Source organism: Limulus polyphemus, unplaced genomic scaffold (genome assembly GCF_000517525.1).
Source record: "Limulus polyphemus unplaced genomic scaffold, Limulus_polyphemus-2.1.2 Scaffold2020, whole genome shotgun sequence".
In the NCBI taxonomy this organism is placed as follows: Eukaryota; Metazoa; Arthropoda; class Merostomata; order Xiphosura; family Limulidae; genus Limulus; species Limulus polyphemus.
Genome location: NW_013667630.1, coordinates 31,078 through 53,252, shown reverse-complemented (window position 1 = coordinate 53,252; position 22,175 = coordinate 31,078). Strand labels below are relative to the sequence as shown.

Here is a 22,175-nt window from a genome sequence, read left to right as displayed (position 1 = left end):
TCGTTTTATGTATTATCGACTGAACAATTCCAGCCAAAAGGATTACGTAGCTGTAGTTTTAAATAAGAAATTAAACGTTCTGCCTTTGACAACTGTTTTCTCTCGTTACAGCGAAGTCTTTACCAGAGTTTTCCCCCGGAAAATCACGTGGATCAGATTGTTAGCAAAGCTTTGACCACAACAGTTGGGATTCTGGCCACAGCCGCAGCTACATTGTATGCCTTTCGCTGACATCGATTATAACACCGGGTGTTATATCTAAAGACATTAAAGTTTGTCATTTAGCTTTAGTGTTGAATACAGGCTTTTATTCATTAAGAAAAACAACAACAACAAAAAAACACATCGAAATAATATAATAATAATATTATTCATTTTTTTGTCATAAAAGGTTATTTGTAAAAGCGAAATACTCTGGGTCCAATGTTGCTAAGCTCGCTTATAAGCTTATAATGAGCGGAATTGGGCTTTTTTTGTTGTTGTTTTGTTTTTAAAGTCGCCTTCGCTTTAATTTTTTGAGAGTGGTAGGTTGGGGTTCTTTTATTCGTTGTCGCTTATTTTGGCCTATTTTACAATAGCTGATTCCAACACACAGAAAAATGTTTGTAGGAGTGGTTTCGGCAATTGACTGGGTTAATGAATAGCCTACAATTTTAGAATCATCCTATCCCCACTCCTGTTCAATTAAGAAACACACCCACAACCGTGAACTTTCTGGCCCGCCCACTTGACACGTTCTATATTCCAATTAAGCCGCGGAAATCGCCATTTTGAGGGTGAGCCATAAAAGAGTAGTTTTGAAAGTCAGTATTATTTGGTTTGTGTTTGTTTTAAACGGCAGTGCCCCCCCCCCCTTTTTTTTTCTCTCGCGAAACCTGACAACGCTGTTTGGGTCTTGTCACAAGCGCTATTTAAGTTGTCATCAAAAGTGGTTTATGAAATATTTCGCATCTTTTTGATTTAAGAAACATTATGGATATTATTTTAAGTGAGTAGTTTTCAGATATGTTGTTATATAACCAGTCTTTAAAGATCAGTGCGTATGATTAGGTGATATGACTGAAATTTTAGTATATTTATTTAACTCTCTAAATTCGAGCTATGCAAAGGAAGATACTGTTTATTTGGCAGTGAAATCTTTTTTGAATGTAACATTCTACTTCACATAAACCAGTAAAAGTTGCTCTTTCCAAGATCAAGCGAAATCCATGCTTTTCGTGACGTCAAGGGTACGTTTTTTTTTGTTTTACAAATTATATTGATGAAAGAGAAAAGTACTCATGTCGTGCCATGTCATTTTATATTGTATTTCGCGATAAAAATCTCGTATTTTAAAGTGCTATATATTGCCATCAATAATCTTTTAATGACTACTAAAAAAAATCCAGTTTTCAAAGGCTGTTTTTGTTTTATAGCGCAAAACTACACAATGGGCTTTCTGCGACCTGTCCACTGCGTGGAATCAACCCCCGAATTTCAGCGTTGTAAGCCTGTAAACTTACCACTGACTCACTGGGAACCTTAAAATTAATAAATTAAATCCCCATTTTGATAGTTTCAGAAAGAAGTAACGATAGTTGAGCCCGCCATAATTCGACGATTAATTTGATAAGGGATATGTAATCTTATTTAATTTGGCAGCGTTTATAAATTGAAAGCTTAGCGGAGAAATGTATAATCGTGTTTTAGCTGCCTCTGAAAATTATACTCCGGAACCATGGTTGTAAGATTTAAAAAAAATTTCGCTTGGCACTTTTAATTTCAGGTACTTATTCGCTTGACAACTATGTTTATACGAAACGATGCATTGAAAGCGAAAAGGAAATTGACCGTACCATTTTTTTTTAAATTTTTAAACATCATAGGGTAATTTGAATAAATATATATTTCATATATAATAATCCCCCTGGTGGCTTAGCGGTACTGTAGGTACCTCGAGCTCTTCATAATATTTAAGTTTAACATTGAAACGTTAATGTTCTCGTTGCCAGATGAGACAATATGGCCGATTGAGATTAATATCATTAGTTTATATTTCCTTGTTTTAATTAAGTGCATCACATCTTCTAGCTTTACTCATATTTGTCCATTTGCTTCAACATGAATGTGTATAATTATTAATTTCAGTGGATAAACTGTCTTACCCCCACCCCCCGGCTTATAACGCAAAAAAAAAAACACAAAAAAAAACGGGTTTCGATGCCCATGGTGTGCACAGCACAGATAGCCCATTTTGTATCTTTGTGGTTAACAAACTGTGTACTTACTGTGTAAGGCATGAGGGTTGTTGTCAAACAGCAGGCCTGCTGGTATAGTTAAATGGTGTTCTGAACCATTTTAATATATCTTCATCAACCCACTATTAATACACAAATCTGGAAGAGACTCTACAATCTATAAATCTAAAATTATTACTCAAATATTTCATAAGTCCTGATAACAAAGTGATACAGCACAGAAGCAGTCATCTTTGTCCATTTGCTACGCTTCAACACGAATGTTTATAGTTATTAATTTCAGTGGATAAACTGTTTTAACTCTTCCCCCCCCCCCTCACCCTAGTGGTTCAGCGGTAAGTCTGAAGGCTTATAACGCAAAAATTAGGGTATCGATAACCGCGGTAGGCAGAGCACGGATAGCCCATTGTGTAACTTTGTGCTTAATAAATAATGATCTATAATAGCTTTCACCACCTGGCGGAATATTTATTATAAACTAGTACACTCAACAAAAGGAATCATACTGACTTTTAACAGTAGGATAATCCATGTCCGTGAGATTGAAAAGTTAAGGATTTCTGCTATATCAGTATTTCCAGTAAACGTGGATTAAACTTCCATTACCGTCATAAACATGCATATCGATTTGCAGCATTCATGGTTGTGATACGTATTGTATACATTATATATGTATAGTGAAACTGGTATTTTATTGCTGTACTAACGAAGATTTAGCTGGTTGTCATGTATGATTGGAAAAATTTCCTAGAACAGTGCGTGATCTCTTAATTTCTCAGCTCTGATGACTCTCTGAAGTTTTACTTTCCTGCTGCGAAAAATGATAAAAACAAACAAAGACAGTCCTGAATAATATAATTAAGAGTTAGAAAACTTATACTGAAACTGGGGGAACTCCATACAATTATTGAGAACTATTTCATTTACTGTCAACAGTTTTGAAATAGTCTTTTTTTGGAAGTTTTATAAAAGATAATAAAGAATAAATTGAAACGTCTAAATGAAAACTTTGTATATTTTGTACGAAGTTTCTAGCAGAGTCCTTTCACCAGGCAGTAAAGACCGTGTTACAATTGGAAGTACTTGTACTGTTGTTTTTTCTACTGTCAGAAAAAAAAATTAAATAAATACTTCCTTTCTTGTCTTCTATTTGTATTGTTGAAATGTCAACATAATTATTGTCATTTTGTGCTTATATTATCTAGGATTGTTTCTTAGTAATTTTTTTAAACGTAACTTACAAAAACATGTTAAGATTTTCTTTTAGTGTTTTTTTTTTATGCAGGAAAGTAATGAAAATAAATAAAAATATATATGCAGAGACAAAAATGGGTTCGCTTCCTTATTTATAGCAGAGACTTTCATTGGGAGTTAAATTGCTTGCCCGAAGCATACATCATAAACCCAACTAAAGCTTATGAGTGTTAAAAAGAATGGAAGTGCCTCTGGTATGATAAATCTAGTATCTGCAATATATTTTTACGAACGTCACGTTGCAGCGTCGCCACGGCTGAAAGGGCGAGTATATTTGGTGACAGGGTTCGACTCTGTAACCCGCAGGTTGCGAGTCTATTTCTCTAACTACCATGACCCTAAAATCAGACCATTTAACAGTTAGTCAGAAACTTGCACTTGCTTAACGTTCCATAACTTATCCCAACAAGGAATGGCCACAAACCACTTTTATCCCAACAAGGAATGGCCACAAACCACTTTATCCCAACAAGAAATGGCCACAAACCACTTCATCCCAACAAGGAATGGCCACAAACCACTTCATCCCAACAAGGAATGGCCACAAACCACTTTATCTCAACAAGGAATGGCCACAAACCACTTTATCTCAACAAGAAATGGCCACAAACCACTTTATCTCAACAAGAAATGGCCACAAACCACTTTATCTCAACAAGAAATGGCCACAAACCACTTTATTCCAACAAGGAATTGCCACAAACCATATTATTCCAACAAGGAATTGCCACAAACCACTTTATCTCAACAAGAAATGGCCACAAACCACTTTATTCCAACAAGGAATTGCCACAAACCACTTTTACTGGTGAGTGTTATTGTATTTCCACATCGTCTTACATCGTGTAACATCGTTACAATGCGTGTGTGTGTGTATATATATACGTATATGTGTGTATTTATATGTATAATTTTCAACTGTATGACGTTTGTTTATTTTACTGAAATACCGTACGTTTCGTATATATATTTATGGTGATGCCAATTTCAAAATTCCACGCAGCCCAGAGTGGAAACAAGGCTCGGTTCTGGGGCGCGGCCAAGTGGTCGAAAAACACACAATGAAGGCATATTTAGTTCTGTTTTGAGGATGACGTAATCCACGTTCTGTTTTCGCGGAAAGCCAGTTATTTTATTTTCAATAATAATAAACGTACACTTAGCGATTAAAGGGCGAATAGCAGTGTCCATTGTCTATTTTGCAGTTAAAATATTTTTTTATTTTTCAAGAATCGCGAGTTACCTCTGTCATTGAACAGAATTATACGAGTTTAAGCGTAGTTAACAACAGTAGCTGTTATATCTTGACGCCGTGAAGATATCAGCATGAGTATATATATATATATATATATATATATGTGTGTGTGTGTGTGTGTTTTCAAAAAATGGACTTTGTTGTCGTACGCACGTGACACGCGCTTTTGCAATCACGATAATGGTTAAAACCTGTTTTGCAACTACTCAAGCCAACCGTACAAAGGTAATTAACTCATTAGACACCCACAGTGCTGTGATAAGTCTCTTTTATAATGTCAGAAACACTACGTCGCAACATTCTTCTACGTATGTTCTTCTTTTGTGGTAAATTAATGTTGATTTTAACCTGTTCGCGACCAGACATTTTTTGTTCCTAAGAACCAAGAAAATTTGGGAAATTTGGTGAAATATCAAACATTTAAATTTATTTGATTTACTGAAGAAAGTCTCTACAAACCATATAATTGGATTCAGTGTGAAAAACTTACCAAAGTATGCTCATATGGGCTACGTGAACAGAAATACAAACCATACAACTGAATTCAGTGTGAAAGATTTACTACCAAAGTATGCTCATATGGGCTACGTGAACAGAAATACAAACCATACAACTGAATTCAGTGTGAAAGATTTACTACCAAAGTATGCTCATATGGGCTTTGTATGGCTTATATTTCTGTTCACGTGGCCCATATGAGCATACCTTGGTAAGTCTTTCACGCTCAATTCAGTTGTATGGTTTGTATTTCTGTTCACGTGGCCCATATGAGCATACTTTGGTAGTAAATCTTTCACACTGAATCCAGTTGTATGGTTTGTATTTCTGTTCACGTGGCCCATATGAGCATACTTTGGTAGTAAATCTTTCACACTGAATCCAGTTGTATGGTTTGTATTTCTGTTCACGTTTGGATTCAGCGTGGAAGATTTACCAAAGTATGCTCATATGGGCCACGTGAATAGAAATATCGGGCCTATCAAGTACGCAAGGGTGTTAATATAAATGTTTACTAAAGGTGCTTTTAATATTTTGTTCAAGGTCTTAAAAACACAGGCACACACACACACTGATATTATGCATTCGCATATATATTTGTTCCGTTAGTCAGGTACATAATATGTATTGATACCATAAATAAACGACTTTATAACACCAAATTGTTTTTATTGAATTAGACACAACGTTTCACTGACAGTACGAAGCTACGGTTTGTGTTTTAGTGGAACGCTCCTGAAGAAGCTGTAAAGGGAAACGTTGTGTGTCCAATTAAATAAAAACAACAATTTAGTGTTATAAGGTCGTTTATTTCTAGTATTCAAATGTATTCTGTACACCAACATGCACTACAGAAATTAAACACTATGTTCCAAATTATTAAGTCATTTCAATGGAATCCGAAGTATTTTTATAGTAACTGTTGTTTTCGAACCGTAGATAGTTGCTTTGTATCGTTATTAATTTTCTCATGACTGACCTACAGTGAGTGTGTGTATTTTATAACAAAGTCACATCGGACTATCTGCTGTGTCCACTGAGGGGAATTGAACCCCTTATTATAGTTGTAAATCCGTAGACTTACCGCTGGTTCACTGGGAGACCTGACGTACACATAGAGTAGATATTGATAATAACAGTAGTAATAAAACAATACCGGGAGACCTGACGTACATATAGAGTAAATATTGATAATAATAGTAGTAATAAAACAATACTTTATTAATAGTCCCAACAGAGTTAATCTCACAGATTTTGCAACAACAACAATGACTTTACTTCTTAATTCTTCTCTTGATAATAATGATTTCACACACATACACACTGAAATTTTATTAACATGTGAGACTTTCTTTTTACCGTGGGTGCTAACTAGACGTAAAAAACATACAATAATGTCTGTGATGAGAAATATTTATATCTTGAATTATAAGCTTGTTTCAAGAAATTAACGAATAGATTAATACGATGCTACAAGGAAATTTTCAATTAGGAGTCCTTATTCGAACAATAGGTCACATCTATTCAACTTGAATTAATATGATACATTAAAAATATAATTAATTATTTCTCTCAGTATTTAAGGCCAGTTTAGATTATTACTTAGGTGTTTGAAGTCTTTTTAGAACTTGAAAACGTAGGAAAGGTGAATCGAAAAAGTTTACATATTTTATTGTTTGCTAATACTGTTTTAGAGCTCTGTTCTCCACGGGGATATAACCCAAGGTTTTAGCATTATAAGCCCGCAAACTACCGTTTAGTCAAAAATAAATTTGTTTTTTCCCCAAAGTAACAAAACTAAGCTTTTGTATGTCACGTTATGAAAGGCTACTTTTGCAAAAAAAAATTAATTACAAAAGTTTAAAACCACGCTAATCTAATTAATAAAAATAATTAGACTGAAAAAAACATAAAATACGTTGATGAGAAGAACAGCACATATTTATATCACACATTAACAATATTAACATGGAGTAAGACTGATAACTATTCAAAGTTGTATATGTAGAAAGAGGTATACCGAATATTAAATTATAAAAGTACAAACAGCTAAAAACGAGATTTAAAAAAAAAGAACATACCCTACACCTTTTATGGAAATAGTTAATTAAATGTACACCAGGGAGTTCAGTTCAGTAATAAAAAAATGGAATAAGTAAAAATATAGATTATCATTGAATCTTGAGTACTGAGTTCCTGTTAACCAGTTATTTAATCGTTCGTTTATATTCTAATATAAAACATTACAATAAATAAACACTACTCTTGTATTTACCATCAAACAAAATATTTAAAAACAAACAAATCAAATACAGAACTTAAATTCATACATATATATATATATATATATATACAACGTTTTGAGTCTTACCTGAAGAACGTGCTTAACCTTTCTTGGAAATATTGAGTCTTGCTCCAGTTTTTGAAAACTAAAGACTATGATATGCCACAATTGATATGTTACGATATCATTCACATTGAATTACCAGGATAAACCGAGTAAGTAACATTATTATAAAATTACGGAACTCCCGTATATTATATTATTGGTGTCTCAAGGAAGAATGTTATTCTGAATATTGTTGGTTTACTTACAGGTAAACATATAGATATATATATACACAATAGAGCGAATCTCTGTCAATGGTTAAGATGTTTCCTCAGTTTAAATACGTTTCGGTTTTGACAATATTTTGCATTTTTTTAACAGTGCCTATCAGTAAATATTACCACATGTTAAATTCTTATAATACTGACAGATAAATATCAATTTATTGTTGATTATTTTCATTGTTGGCTTTTAAAATAAAGTAGGTCCTGGTGATAAAATACGTATGTGCATCACACAGTTAGTTCTTTATTCATTTTATAATCTGCAACGTTATAGACATGTTTTATCTCCACGTGTTAAAAAAAATCCAGATCAAACTTTCTGAATAAAACAGACCAAAGTGAGAAGAACAAATAAATCAGAATACTGAGTAATCACGAATTGGTGACGAAGGTTCAAAATTAAAAGTTAGAACAAAACCACTCGCATACTAACGAAGAAAACAAGGTATATAATGATATCCAAACGGGACTGGAGGTATGCAGAAAACAAGGTATATAATGATATCCAAACGGGACTGGAGGTATGCAGAAAACAAGGTATATAATGATATCCAAACGGGACTGGGGGTATGCAGAAAACAAGGTAGCTTCTGTTTATATCCTGTCAAGATTTAGGTTGTACGTGTAGAAGAGATTTACTCTTTACGAAACGTCCTCGTTTTGGTTTGTGGGAATTTACTTTTCAACACAGAACACACAAAAAACGTATTACATCGAATACGGCGATATTTATAAAAATTATATCGTTTGAGTCATTTCATAATACCAAAGGGGTTACTGAAAGCAATCAGAATAAAATACAGTTCAATAAATCATTTTCAAATGAATTTTAGGTCATGTATAAGAGACCTGATAACACTTTCAAGTCTACAATGAGGTCATTTGCACAATACACCCGTACATTATACCCAATATTGTGTTTTTCCTAGTAAAGGATTACAAATAGGTCCGTACTGCAAATCATTTTTGCTACTATACCTGTCCAATTCTTCATTATCAATGATGTCCGAGGGCACTTCCTTTGCTAACGGTTCATCAATTTGAGGACAATTTTGATGATTGAGAGGAGTCACCTTACACATTGGAACCTTTGATGTGACTCTTGTCCATTCAGTGTCTTCAGGAGATCGTGGAGGTGGTGTTGGTGTTAATATATTGTTATCCTGTTCTTGTTTAAGATAGTTTTTGTATTTGGGGGATTGACTGCCACTATGGCTTCCAAAGCTTGACGGTGACGTAGGAGGAACTGGAGGGGGTAGGTCATCAGACAAAGATACACTACTATCTGAAGGTAAACATTCAGTGTTTAGTTCCGCCTGTATAGTGCGAGCTCCAGGCGGTTTACTATCTTGATTGTTGTTACATACCATTCGTTTTTTCATCTGAATTTGGCGACACTTAACAATAAATAATACTATTAAAGCTACAACAACAATGCTCACAATAACTCCTATCATTATGATGTATTCATCAGTGAACAGAAGTATACTCATTCCAACATCATCTTCTTTCAGAACTGTCACATTTCTTCTATTGATTTCAATGAACTTCGTATCTTGAGAAAGGGGAATTTCAGTGTCATTTGAAACGGTTTTGTTTTTTTGTGAGTGAATAATAAAAACAAACTTTCCACGAGCGGGCTGGACACCAGGAGCGTCTAGAATATAATTAAAGCTATCAGTAGTCGAGTCTTCAAAATCCCTATTTGTGATTCTGTATACGACTCGTTCTCTGACAATATCCTCATGGGTGAACAGATTTATCTCCGCATCTCGTTTTTTTCGAAATGAGTTATTAAATTGGAGAACACCAAACCTAGGTTTGGCGTCGACTGAGTAGGTTGGATTGCTTCCCGTCTTCTCAGCTAATCTGGATGCATCCAATTGTTCTAGAGTTAAAACCGCTTGGCTATCAGTGGATATTTGTAAGTCATTCTGAGACACGAGGGGGATAACGGTAATGTTGACCACTCTGTCTGGGACCTCAACATCTAAACAAAATAATGACACAGTAAAATAATCCTCTGAAACAGACATGTCCACCTGTGTGTAAAACACAGATTTCATATCAATATCGTGTTGGGTGAAGTTACTTGCCAAAGTGTCTCCAAGAAATATATGTCCAAACATTGGTGGAGAGGTAACGTTATACCAAATATTTTGTCTATCTCCGTTTGTAACAGCATTCAGATTGTTAGGTTGAAAGAACACTACAGATGAACCTTGCACGATTTCCACTCGAGAGATATTCAATAGCTCTAAAGTTAGAGGAATCGGCCTGATGTGAAAAGTTTCGTAAACTGGTTCATATTTCCCATCAAAAACTTTGAAGTGAAACGAACCAGACTGATTGCTTCCATCGTGATAAAAGTAGGTTAAATTTTTATTTATATCCGATTGAGTAAATTTCTGGACAGCTGATAAACTGTTCTGTCCCAGAACAACGAAGCCATTGCTAGCGTTACTTATTATTTCATATGTAATGTTGTTAGGAAGTCCATCTTCATCTTTGGTATATAATTCCCGAGAAGAAATGAGAGATCGTTGTCCCTGAACAACGTCGCAAGTGGGTGATTTCGTTAGGAGTTGAAAAGGGTGATCGTTTACAGGCGAAACCTCTACAAATAAAGTTTTATTAAAAGGTGGTATACCCGTGAATTTGCCTTCCTCTAAAATGAAAAATCCTAAAGTAAAATTATCTGTAAAAGATTCCGAGTCATCATGGTTGTAAGATAACAATCGTTTGTCAATTGTTTCGCGATTAAGCCAAACCCAATTTTGCAACGTTTCGTTTTTATCACGGAAATCTAGCCAACCATTTTTTGGTAATTCTTCTATTCTTAGCTTCAGTTTGTTGATAAACTCTCTTTTCCCCTTTTCTTCCCACAGCGTCAGTAAAGAATGAAGGTCAATGTGTTCCTTTCCAATGTAAATATTACCTCCTTCTTCAACTTTTAATGGGTTTACTTGAACTAATTTTTGCAGATCGCTGGCAGTAAATGTCCCTACAGATATCTCTATGTTAAATTCAACGCCTCTCAAGGGAGACGCATGCTCAGTTTGGATATCAAAGATAATTGTGTCATTAACGTTCAAGTCAGTCATAGGCTTGGTGTGTTCATATAATACCATATTATTATCCACGTGATTCTGAGTAAATTGAAAAACTTCAGAAACTGAACCATCATGATCTTCTAGAAGAATTCTTCCATGTTGAGGGGAACGACGGACATAGTAAATAATCTGTCGAGAGGAATTTTTATTATTTGTTTCAACTAAAAGGTGACTTTGTGTTATTGACTGTTGTATTCGAGGCAATACTCTTAGAAGAACATTGGCCTTAACTTCTAGCTTCAACTCTCTTGCTGTGATGGTAAACACGTGGGGGGAGTCTTTGTTGAGACCATCATTAACTTGGAATCGAAATCCTCCGGCTCTTTCTCCTATAAGTTTATAGATAGATATACGATATTAGTATAACGTATATTGAAACTAAGCGATTGAAGAAAGCACAAAGTCAGGTGTTTAGGTTTATAAACTCAAAGTGCTGAAACAGACATTTAAAAATTGTATAGAAAAGCATATTCTAAACCAGTGGTTCCCAAACTTTTGTGGCCCTCGCACCCCTCCCCTAAAAAGTGTGCATTAGACATTTCCTCTGGGCGACATTTGGGGGAAAACGGAACTTGTATAGGCCTCTTCCGCGCACCTCCTGACCCGCATTTCTCACTTCTAGTTGGGAACCCCTGTTCTAAACTGTGGTTCGTATAACAAGACACAATAAAACAAATATATTTTTGTTTTATAATTATTTATCAAATAATAATCCTAAGATGTTTTGAACAACCAAAACTGAAACAAAATATATGTACACTAATAGACTACACTGAAATATAGTTAAATAGTAACACCCTTTCCTCCCCCAATTAAGCATGGTACCTAGAAAATTATCTGGCTACTTAGGTCGGACATTAATTGGGATAGTTTGGAAATCCCTGGTATAGAAGGCAGTTAAGAATTGCAAACTTCACAAAAATTAACTTTTACACCAAACTTGAACAACAATGTCAAACGTTAACAACTTTATAAATGTAATTATTATTTCAGCAATAAAAACTATTAAGACTTACATATATTTCTTCTTAAATGACCTAGATATTGAGTAGTTTTAGGATCAGATTTAGTTAGAATTGGTAACGCCGGGTGTTTGTAAGAGTTGTAGTTTTTACAATATTATTTACCAGACTTACCTGTATGAATAAAAATTACCATTCCCCTGTTTATTTGGTCCTGTGTAAACTTAAGAACGGGAGTTTTGTTGTCCGTCTTCAACGAAACGTATCCGTTTCTTGGTATAGAGATCTCATAAGTTAAGACATTCGGATCAGAGTCATCGTCAGCTGTCGCTAGATGGCGACTAGTTATAGGGGCTGAAGATCCTTCCCATACCTCTAATCCGGTGTTGTTAACTAGGTAAGGGACTTCATCATTAAGAGGAGTAACACGGGCGTGAATAGTACTGGGTGCACTCTCCTTGCTTAAGTCTGCAGCTCTTCCCACTATAGTGAACCAATCCCGCGTTGTCTCCGAATCATCATGTTTGTAGTAAATGAGGCCATTCTTCAACTGTAAAGGAGAGAACACCCTGATTGTACTATCAGGAGCTTTAACGTTCACTATTTGTCCATTTCTTGGAGGTTCTATGATTAAATAATTCGAGATCCACTGGTTGAAATAAGGATTGGCCACATCTAACACGAATTCGTTCAGAGCCACAAATTTACCCTCTTGTAAAGTAATATTTCCCGTTTTCAACAAAATAATTTTTGAAATTATGTCAATGAAAAACATTTGGTTCTGTAACGATGTAACTCCATTCGTAACATCGAAAACAAAACTGTCATTTGTAACACGACTCTTTGTTTGCTTGTATATTAACGCACCTTCATTAATGTCTGCTTGGGTAAATCTAAGATTAGAGACGTGGTTTTCCTCGTTAAACAATTTTTCTGAATTATTTAGTCTTAGCTGACCATGGAAAGGGCCCGAAGTAATGGTGTACTCAATGTTAATTGGATTTACATTGTTATGAGCAACATTTAAGAGCGTGGGTTCAATTTTTCTTTCTCTGCCCTCGTTAACATGTAAAGTTTTGTTGCTCAAAACTTGTAAAGGCTCCCAATAACTAACTGGAAATATTCTTATGGAAAATACACCTTCGATGTGCAACTTATCCAAAAAAACTACGAATCCAAAAACGTCCAAGAAAGCAAATCCGTTGTCGTGCTCATATTCAACGTTACTATTTTCTATATCTGTACTTGTGAACTGGTTTTCTTTTTTCCCACTGACTAAAATGTTACCGTGTTGAGGTATAGTCACAATCTTGAACGTTACTTCACTCTTACTAGAGTCTCCATTAGTCTCCACGCTCAGGTTATGAGGAGTTATCACTTCACTTTCACCTCTTCTCACTACCAACCCCGTGTTTCTAGTAAGATTGATAAAAGGTTCCGAAGCTTTTATTTCTAATATTCCAGTTACAAAGAACTGTCCATCCGTAATCCAAAGGACAGTCTTCCCATAAAGTTGACCATTATGCCGGAAAATAATCTTCCCTTCATTGAGATCTTCCTGTGTGAACTGAAACACTGGGACACTGGAATCTTTGGTGTGGTAAAGCGCACCGTTTGGTATAGTTCGTCGTGTATACTGAATCTGTGCAGGAGAGCAGTTGATATCCTTGTCTTCGTATCGAAGATCTTTCTTTGTTAGTTTCTTTTCTCCGTTTGTTTGGACCCAAAAGATCCTCTCAACGGTTCGGACTGGAGGGTTGTCGTTTTTCATGATCACCTCAATGTGCAAAGTTCCATAGAACACAGCATCATTTTTGGAATTCTGTGGATAAGCGATAAATTGGAAACTATCTTCATCGTGTTCCGAATCATCATGAACATACACAAGTCTTTCTTCTTGTATATCTACATTAGTAAATGAAGTCGGTGAATCTGTTGTTTCGCCTGCATTTATTAACATAAGCTTACCATGTTGGGGTTCTGTCGTTATATTATATATCATGTTAGGTGAATGTGGACTATCTATACGTATATTACTTTTCCCGATTTCTGCTTGTCCTCCTTCAACAACAGTCAATCTCTCTATTTCAACAGTAATACTCGTTTCCAGTGGACGATAGTGAATAGAAAACTCTTCAGGCTCTGTGGTCGTACCAAAACAGCTCACTTCAAACGTAATACTGTCGTTTAAAGATGAATAAGACTGGCGAGTTAGCCTGTAAAAAACACGTTTATTTTCTATATCTGCCTGAGTAAAAACAGACCCTTCGTGTAGTTTTTTATGGTGTCGTAATTTAGGTCTTCTGCTAGAAGCAAGGTACAAAAGTCCATATTTTGGAATCGACTTTATAATGTAAATAATATTTTGGAACTCGACGACAAAAGGCATTGTTTTGTATTTCAAATGTTTCAAAGTCAGTGGCGTTTCTAATACGCTATCCAACAACAGCGTGTCACGTTTTACTTCCATCAAAATCAAATTAATGAAACTAATATTAAAACTGTAAGCTTCTTGGAGCTTAACTTTCGCGCAAACTACAATATAACTAAATTCGTCGTGAGAAGGTTTCGCGGATGTATGGAGATATCTGATTTTACCCTTATTAATCTGCCGTTGAGTGAAGTGACTAACAGTTCGCCAACGACCATCATGTCGTCGTTTTTGGATACTGCCAAATCGAGGTAAACTAGTAATATTATAGTGAATGGTTAGATCCTGATCAGGTGAATTAGTCGTAAAGGTAAGATTATCAGTTGTTATAGGGACGTGACCTTTGTAAGGTAACTTCACACCAGTACTCCTAACTAGAGAAAGTATTAAGTCAAATGCTTCGATGTGTAAAACCATAGTTTGTCCATCTTCTATTCCATCAGAAATATGGAAAGCAATCCGCGAGCTTGCCGGTCCACGATGAACATAGTTAATAAGCTTCTTATTTACTTGTTCTTGGGTGAATGATTTTAAGTCTTTACCGGGAAAGTTAACATTTTCAAAGAAACCTTCGTTTTTTGAGCCAAGGTTCACTAATGTGTAAACTATCTCGGACTCCTCATTATCTGGGTCACTAGCTTGAAGAATGTTAGCAGTTATTGTTTTCTTTGTGTGTTTTGGGAGTCTGAACTTTTGATCTGAGGACACCGTCAATTTCGGGGGATCATTTACAGGGGATATTTTTATGTGGAAAAGAAATTGGCGCCGTTTTTCTAGAAATGGGGGTAAACGATAGTTTTGAGCTCTAAATTCCAATTCGAAAACGATTTGGTCATTGTAATGTTCAGTCCCGTCGTGCGTGTAACGAACATTATCGGAGATCAAGTTAGATAACGTAAACAAGTTTTCCGATAATCCCTTCCAGATTTCAACTTCCAGAAATCCGTGCTCAGGTGGATCAATAATGTGGAAAATAACACTTGATTCAGTTATTCCGTATTTGTGAAAATCCACTATCATTTTTATATTTTCAGAAGTTATAACATCACTTCCACCTTCTGCAATTTCTAAGGGATATAGTGCCAAAATTTCAACATCAATAGGCAACGATTTGGCAAACAATTTGTATCCTGCAGTGAAATTTTCCTTTACACAAATTGGCTTATCACAAACACAGCGGAAATTTTCTAAACCGTCTTGCAAGCAGTGAGCCTCAGGAACGCATGGACTATGGATGCATGGATACTTCCAAACACAACCTGGCTGAATGCCCCGGCTAACTCGAACTTCTTGTAGGCCTACAAGTTGATCGTTTAGTCTAATATTTTGCAGACAGCCACCTAAAGAACTACCTGTACTTCCTAGAACCAGAGATTTTATACCCTGCTGCAAGGCCCTGGACTGTTTATTCTTCTCTATTCCACCAAAATACAAGAAACCGTCAAGGTCAAAAAAGCGGTTTTGTCCTACACTTGGTCGGAGGGACTCACGTTTGCCATCGACCTCAACTTCCAAAAACATAGGACTGAAGTCCACCTCCACATAGTGCCATTCGCCATCACTAACCACAACATCCGACTGAATTTCAACTACACCATTACCTTCGTTAATAGACACAATTATAAGACCCTCTACAATTTCTACGGCAATGAAATCTGTTTCTGGAGTATTTCCGGTATTATAGAGTAAGACTGCCAACTGTGAATTGGTTTTGACTTCAAATGTAAAATTGCCCCCGTTTCTAGCCTTTAAAGTTTGTAAAGCTATAAATGCCCCGGGCTCAACAAAACTGATTGGTTCAAGTGATGGTGACTGAAATTCTTCTCTACAGTCCCAAGTAACTCCAAAGACATGTTTTTCTAAGGAATCCATTGCGAAACGTAACATATCATATTCGTTAAATTTTACATCTTCTAAACACCCTCGGAAACTCGCTATGTTTTCAAAAAAACCATCGTTGTTATTTCCTAACTCCCCTAGAAAGATTCCAGACTTGATATTTAACTCGAAAAAACGACCAGAAACATGTAGGAATGTTTCGTAGATCCTGTCTATTACGAGGATTATTTCCCCATCGACTCGATGGATTTTCGCTTCGTGCCACAAAAGGTCGTTAAATCGAATTCCTGGTGGAGATGTCAACATTTCTTCTCCAGATCCAAGATTAATGCGTACCTTCAGAAAGAAAAAAAAAAGGATTATCAAATAATCAATCATTTCACACGGAAAACTTATCATAACTAGAGTTTCAGTTAATCCGACCATTATTTATATTAACGGGAAAATAATGTGAATAATATATTTCAAAACTTTATGGTGAACTAAACATTATTCTACATTATAAATTTTCCTTAAGAAGACTGATTGTTTGTGTTTAGCGTAAAGCTATACAATAAGTTATCTGCGTTCTGTCCATCACGGGAAACAGCACCCCAGATTTTAGTGTTTTAAGTCTGTAAACACACCGCTGACCATTAGGACACCATTAAGTCTAGAGGAAATTCTTTAACAACATAATAAGTTATTTTATATAAAAAAAAGAGACCTTAAAGTTAGCATATCAGACTGAGGGCTCATGTCCTGTTGCGCAAAAAAATTGCATCCGTACTGTGTGTTATGGGCGCAATACGAGAGTGACGGTCAAATTAGAGTAGCCCATAAGTTAGCGGGGGTGCTGTTGACTAGCTGTTTTCCCTTCAGTCTATCTTTTCACAATTAGGGACGGTTAGCATAGATACTCGTTTTGTTGCTTTGCGCGAATCTAAAATTCATGAATAAAGCATTCATAACTAAGAATAATTTATATATTTAACTTGAATAAGAACTCCCAATGATGATACATCATATTTTATTTGAAATATTTTAAACATACAAAAAATATTCCTACGTAATATTTTCATTTAGTAATTGGTAACATTCTTTTCAAAATATCTTCCACCCAAATCTGAACAGTTGAACCTTTCCCTAAATTCATACCTATATAAGTAACAGTTTTAAATCATATTCAAAAAAGCATTTAGTCAACACTCCTTACAGATTTTCAGAAAATTGACTACAATTACAAATAATACTAGTACAATGTTAAATGTTGAGATTTTTTAACGTGTTATATATTTACCCAACTGCGGACAACTAGCGCCCATAAACTTGTAGAAGTTTTATACAATGCATCTAAGTACGTCTTTTATGGTTAATTTTTCCTGGTAATCTCCAGAAAACGCTGGATCATTTTTCATAACTAATCTTTTCCTTACGCTCTTACGACTTTAAAACATTTAATGTAACTAATTCACACTGGATTCAAGACTTCAACTCATCTTGTATTTTGTGTTCTTGTTAAGTATTACTCAGCTTATCTGTGGACATTATAACAAAACCAAATTTTAATTCTTAAAAAAATCTTATTTTACATGAATCAATAACCTAAAAATATAGTAACTTTCTGAAATAATTTATATAAAATACTTTTAAGTAATTACCTGTACTGCCATCTATGGAAAAAAGTATTTACCATATAGATATTTCGACCAATATTTTCATTAACAATTATGAAAAGCACTAACGCCATCTATGTGCAGACTCAACGCAATAATATACATATTAAAATTTGATAAAAAGTCTCTTTGCTTTATAAATTTATCTTTTGCTGATGGACCATATTTATATTTGAAATAATCAAAAATGAGTTAGCTTTACATTCAAATATAATATATATTAATGTCAAGTAAACAGATGGGAAGAATGCCCACGTGATGTGGTATTTGATTTGACAGATTAAAAATATAACAATTAAGTTATTTTTGTTGAGTAAAAAGTTACAAGTCTGACGATGTTTTTACCTTCTTTTTTTAGCTCTCAAATATACACCCCAAACAACCAAGATGGTGGTAGCAGATCTTTTAGAGATTTTACGGATTCCAAACTAACCGAGAAATAAACTAACTTTAAAGTATTTACTTTAGTAGATATCGCGGGAATTTAATATTTTAGATTGATTTTGTTATCCATTTATTTTATTTATTTATTGTGTTAACACTTATACTACAATAAGGCTCATCTCGCGATTATACTGCCGACCTATATGTCGTTTTTAAATATTTTAAATGATGTAATTACGTTGGGCCTAAAGTGTTTTACTTGTGATTATTAGCAGAAACTATTCAGAAGTGTTGAAAATTTTGTTCAAATGCTCTCTGTTTCTTCTGCTTAGTTCTTAATTCGAGTAATTCGGTGTTGATGGTATTTTGTTCTAATTGTCAAAAAATTGTAGTTTTTTATGAATGTTAAACTCTAAAATACAAAACAGTATCAATAAACAGAATTCTACTTTATTGAGGGTAAAGAAAAATATTTTCGGCTTAATTTATTTTTTGTTTAGATTTAGGTTTAGCTAATATATTAGAAATAAAATATGTGTATTTTAAATTCAATTGTATGGTGTAAGTACAGTTTCTTTCTATTTCTTAAATAAACTTGATTCATTTCGAGTGTTTTAATTCAGGTGATTACTGGAGGAGCTTATAAGGATGATGATGATGATGTAACAATCTAGAAATTTCGTGAAATTTGGAGAAACCAGAGTATATTATAAATACGAATAATCTGTGTGAGAATTCAGTGAAATATTTAATGAATGATTCAGTTCAGTGTTTCTAGTAATAGTTATTGCGTCTACTAAGTTAATCAATTCGTAATAGAAGAAATAAATGAATTCGTTATCGTTACGAGAACTGAACTTGGCATTATTTTTAGTAAGTAGGTAATCCAAAAGAATCAGCCCAATGATAAAATACGTTACAACAATGTACTAGTCTGTAACCAACATCAGCTATCGATCAGATTTTACCTGATTTAATTTTGTGGTATTAATGAATCACCTTACTGGGACAACACAGGTTAAATGTTTTGGACAAAAAACGACACTTTAGAAAGCATTTTTATCACGTTCGACTGGACTAATGAGAAACTAGACTTTTTTATTATACGTAAGAGTAACTTATATTCATTAGAGACTAAATTCAATATTATTACTGGTTTACCTTTATTCCTCCATGTTCAAGAATAACTAGACAGTAGTCTGGAGGGCCTAACGCCAGAAATAGTAACCCTTCACTACGACTGGTTTTGAATCGAAAAGAGACGTTGGTGACACTACTAGCGTCTTGAAATGGTACTGAAACATAACTGTCTCCAAAAAACGAGGCTAATTCAAGAAAAAAAACACAGTAATTAGGAAAATGCGGTACTGCTTGCTATGTTTAAGAGCAAATATTTATTAACCAAAATATAAATGGAAAAAATTAAAGTTTTGTTAATAGAAGAAGATAGAACAAAATATATTATTTCACAAAATAGTGATAACATGCGATTATTGGGAACTAGCTTAAAAGGCTGTGGTAACACGCGATTATTGGCCTAAGAAACTAAGTCGTTGATGGGAAACTCATATAGTTGCTTTATTATACTCACTTGCTTTTCGCCAGTCCTGTGCAAACGTGGGCTGAAGTGTCCAGTTAATTTTTATTTTTAGAATATAAAATCATCTTGCAACAATTGGTGTTTCCAATGAAACGCTGCTGTTGTTCTGCGCATGTATTATCAAGTATGTTGTAAAACACGAATGATAAAAACAGTTACGATTTAAACGCCGAAAGCTGGCGAAGTATTAGAAGCCAGTAGGTCCAAAATGTGTTGTTGCTGTTTTCCACATTCTTCTTAATTTTTCCATTGTGGATTCAAGGTCAAAGGCTTGTAGAAATAGTGTTTCAGATCTATGTTTTGTCTCCCACGAGTCACTCACTGCCCAAAAGATATTTTCTTTAATACAAGTACTCGTCGTTTGGGCCTCTCATTTTGAATCAGCAACGTCCAAATTAAAAGATATAATAAAAAGTTACCTACACTTAACGTGATTTTTATCACAAATTTTAAATGAATGACTTCGTAGTAATATGTGCCATTCTCTTCCAGGAAAGGCGTTATATACGTTAAGAGAATAATTGAATTAAATTTGAAAACAACATGTGCTCACTAAAATTATGTAAGACATCTTAACTAAATGTCAATGAACTAAATAGTTCACTTTCAGTAGGGTTTAGCAGTGGTCAATATAAATTATTATTTCTAATAAGTTAAAATGCCATCTAAATATTATAATTTTTGCAATTTTATGGTGTATTGTATAGACACTAGATGGCAAGTCCGTTCCTGTATAGCACATTACGCTACGTATTACTAAATGATGTTCGACGTATTTAGGTTTTACCAGAATATGTTAGAATAATGGTCTAGATAACTTATACATTTTTACTAGATATATTAGTGTTGATTAGTCGCCATATTAAGGAATTGTCTAAAATCTCTGCGACCATGATCCATTCAAACTTTGTCATCGCTTCTTATTCAGGATTACTATACAAGTAGAGAACTTGCTTCACAAGTCTTGATCCAGGAAAACAACAATGGCGTATTACTGACCTGTCAACTTCAGCCCATCCCGAGACAGCACACGAACGCCGGTGTTGAAATCGAGTTTCAATACCACAGGTAGATGACACATTCTACCTGGATGGAATTCCAGTTCATCTTGAGCTACCCGCTGGTACCCATTATACAGTTGAGTAGACTGAAAGAATTGGGATAAAGTGTCTTATTCAAAGACACACCAACATGTTACGAGGAAACCTCGAATTTGCACCCTACCAATTATGGTTCCAAACCACTACCCATTGAGAAATCCTGTTCCCAGTACTGGCCAGTTGTTTATCCCATACATTTTTACGTCTTTCTGTTGTGTCAATCAATGAGCCTTAGAGTTAATATATTTACCATACTAACGCCATCTTTTGTATTTTTACAACCTACATTTAATTTATACATATTAACGTTTTAGCGATCTATCTCTACGTAAGCTTTTATACACTACAATTGAATGTTCAGTAAAACTGAGAACATGTTTTGACATCTAATAAATTTGGCTACCATACTCTATTTTTATGTTATAACTAGGAAGATGATGTAACCGAATAAAGTTAATATATTAACGGATAGTAAAATCTTCTTATTTTAGGATTAAAATAAGTTATTAATATTTCTTACGTACACAGGACAGTTTATGATACCTTAGTTCTTTTCTGATATTTAGATTTAAAAGTACTGAATTAGGCTCTATGACTTGACATTTTTAAATTTCACTTAATGTTTATTTAAAAATAACATATTTAATTATCTTTTTCTTAGCATAAGAAACCATAATACACAAAAACGAGTAACGTCAATAATAGTGTTGTTTTTCTCTGTCTGAAGTATTAATAGGTATCAGAAATGTTTTGCTTTCAAAGAAATGGCGTTGCAAACATTTAAAAGTAAGGCAATAGTATTTGAAAATTAGCATTACTTTTTCCCTTTTCCTTTATTGATTTTATTTGTATTGGAGTGTTTATTATTCTGCAAATATATAATAAATCTATTGGATAATCCTTTAACTTTAGAATGTTTTACCAGTTTTGTATTCCCAGTTAAACTGATTTTCTTTTAGAGTAATAGGGTAGGATTTTTAGAATAACAGAAAATTCATCAAAAAGTACTATGCAGAGTTAAACTGTATTTTCTAACTCTGGCTTATTTGTAAAAAAAAAAAGAGTTTGAACAAGAAATAGAATGATGTGAAAACAATCTTTATTCAAGACACAAAGAAATCAAAATGTCGAGTGTGAAGGAAGGATGGCGCCTTTTCTCGTGTTTCTAGATATCTTTGTGAAGAATCAAAAATCTGTTCCAAACTGAAAAGACCTAGCATTATATACACGAAAC

At 34.3% G+C, this 22,175-nt stretch overlaps 2 protein-coding genes across 3 annotated transcripts in view; one reads left to right on the top strand and one right to left on the bottom strand.

The window, feature by feature from the left end:
* The window catches only part of LOC111087332, a 28,233-nt gene extending 25,191 nt beyond the window's left edge, over nucleotides 1–3,042 (top strand). For both annotated transcript variants that reach the window (XM_022393614.1, XM_022393616.1), the window contains exon 3: nucleotides 112–3,042. In XM_022393614.1, the coding sequence (XP_022249322.1) occupies nucleotides 112–231 (120 nt within the window). In that variant the 3' untranslated portion in view covers nucleotides 232–3,042. The remainder of the gene's footprint in view (nucleotides 1–111) is intronic.
* A 5,717-nt stretch (nucleotides 3,043–8,759) lies between these two features.
* On the bottom strand, nucleotides 8,760–20,988 carry LOC106465688 (chondroitin sulfate proteoglycan 4-like; the record flags this gene model as incomplete). The annotated part of the gene is made up of 4 exons (XM_013925924.1): nucleotides 8,760–11,299; nucleotides 12,107–16,538; nucleotides 19,403–19,566; nucleotides 20,841–20,988. Coding segments are annotated over 4 exons (7,284 nt in total), but the record flags the coding sequence as incomplete, so codon positions are not given.
* Nucleotides 20,989–22,175: the final 1,187 nt, after the last annotated feature.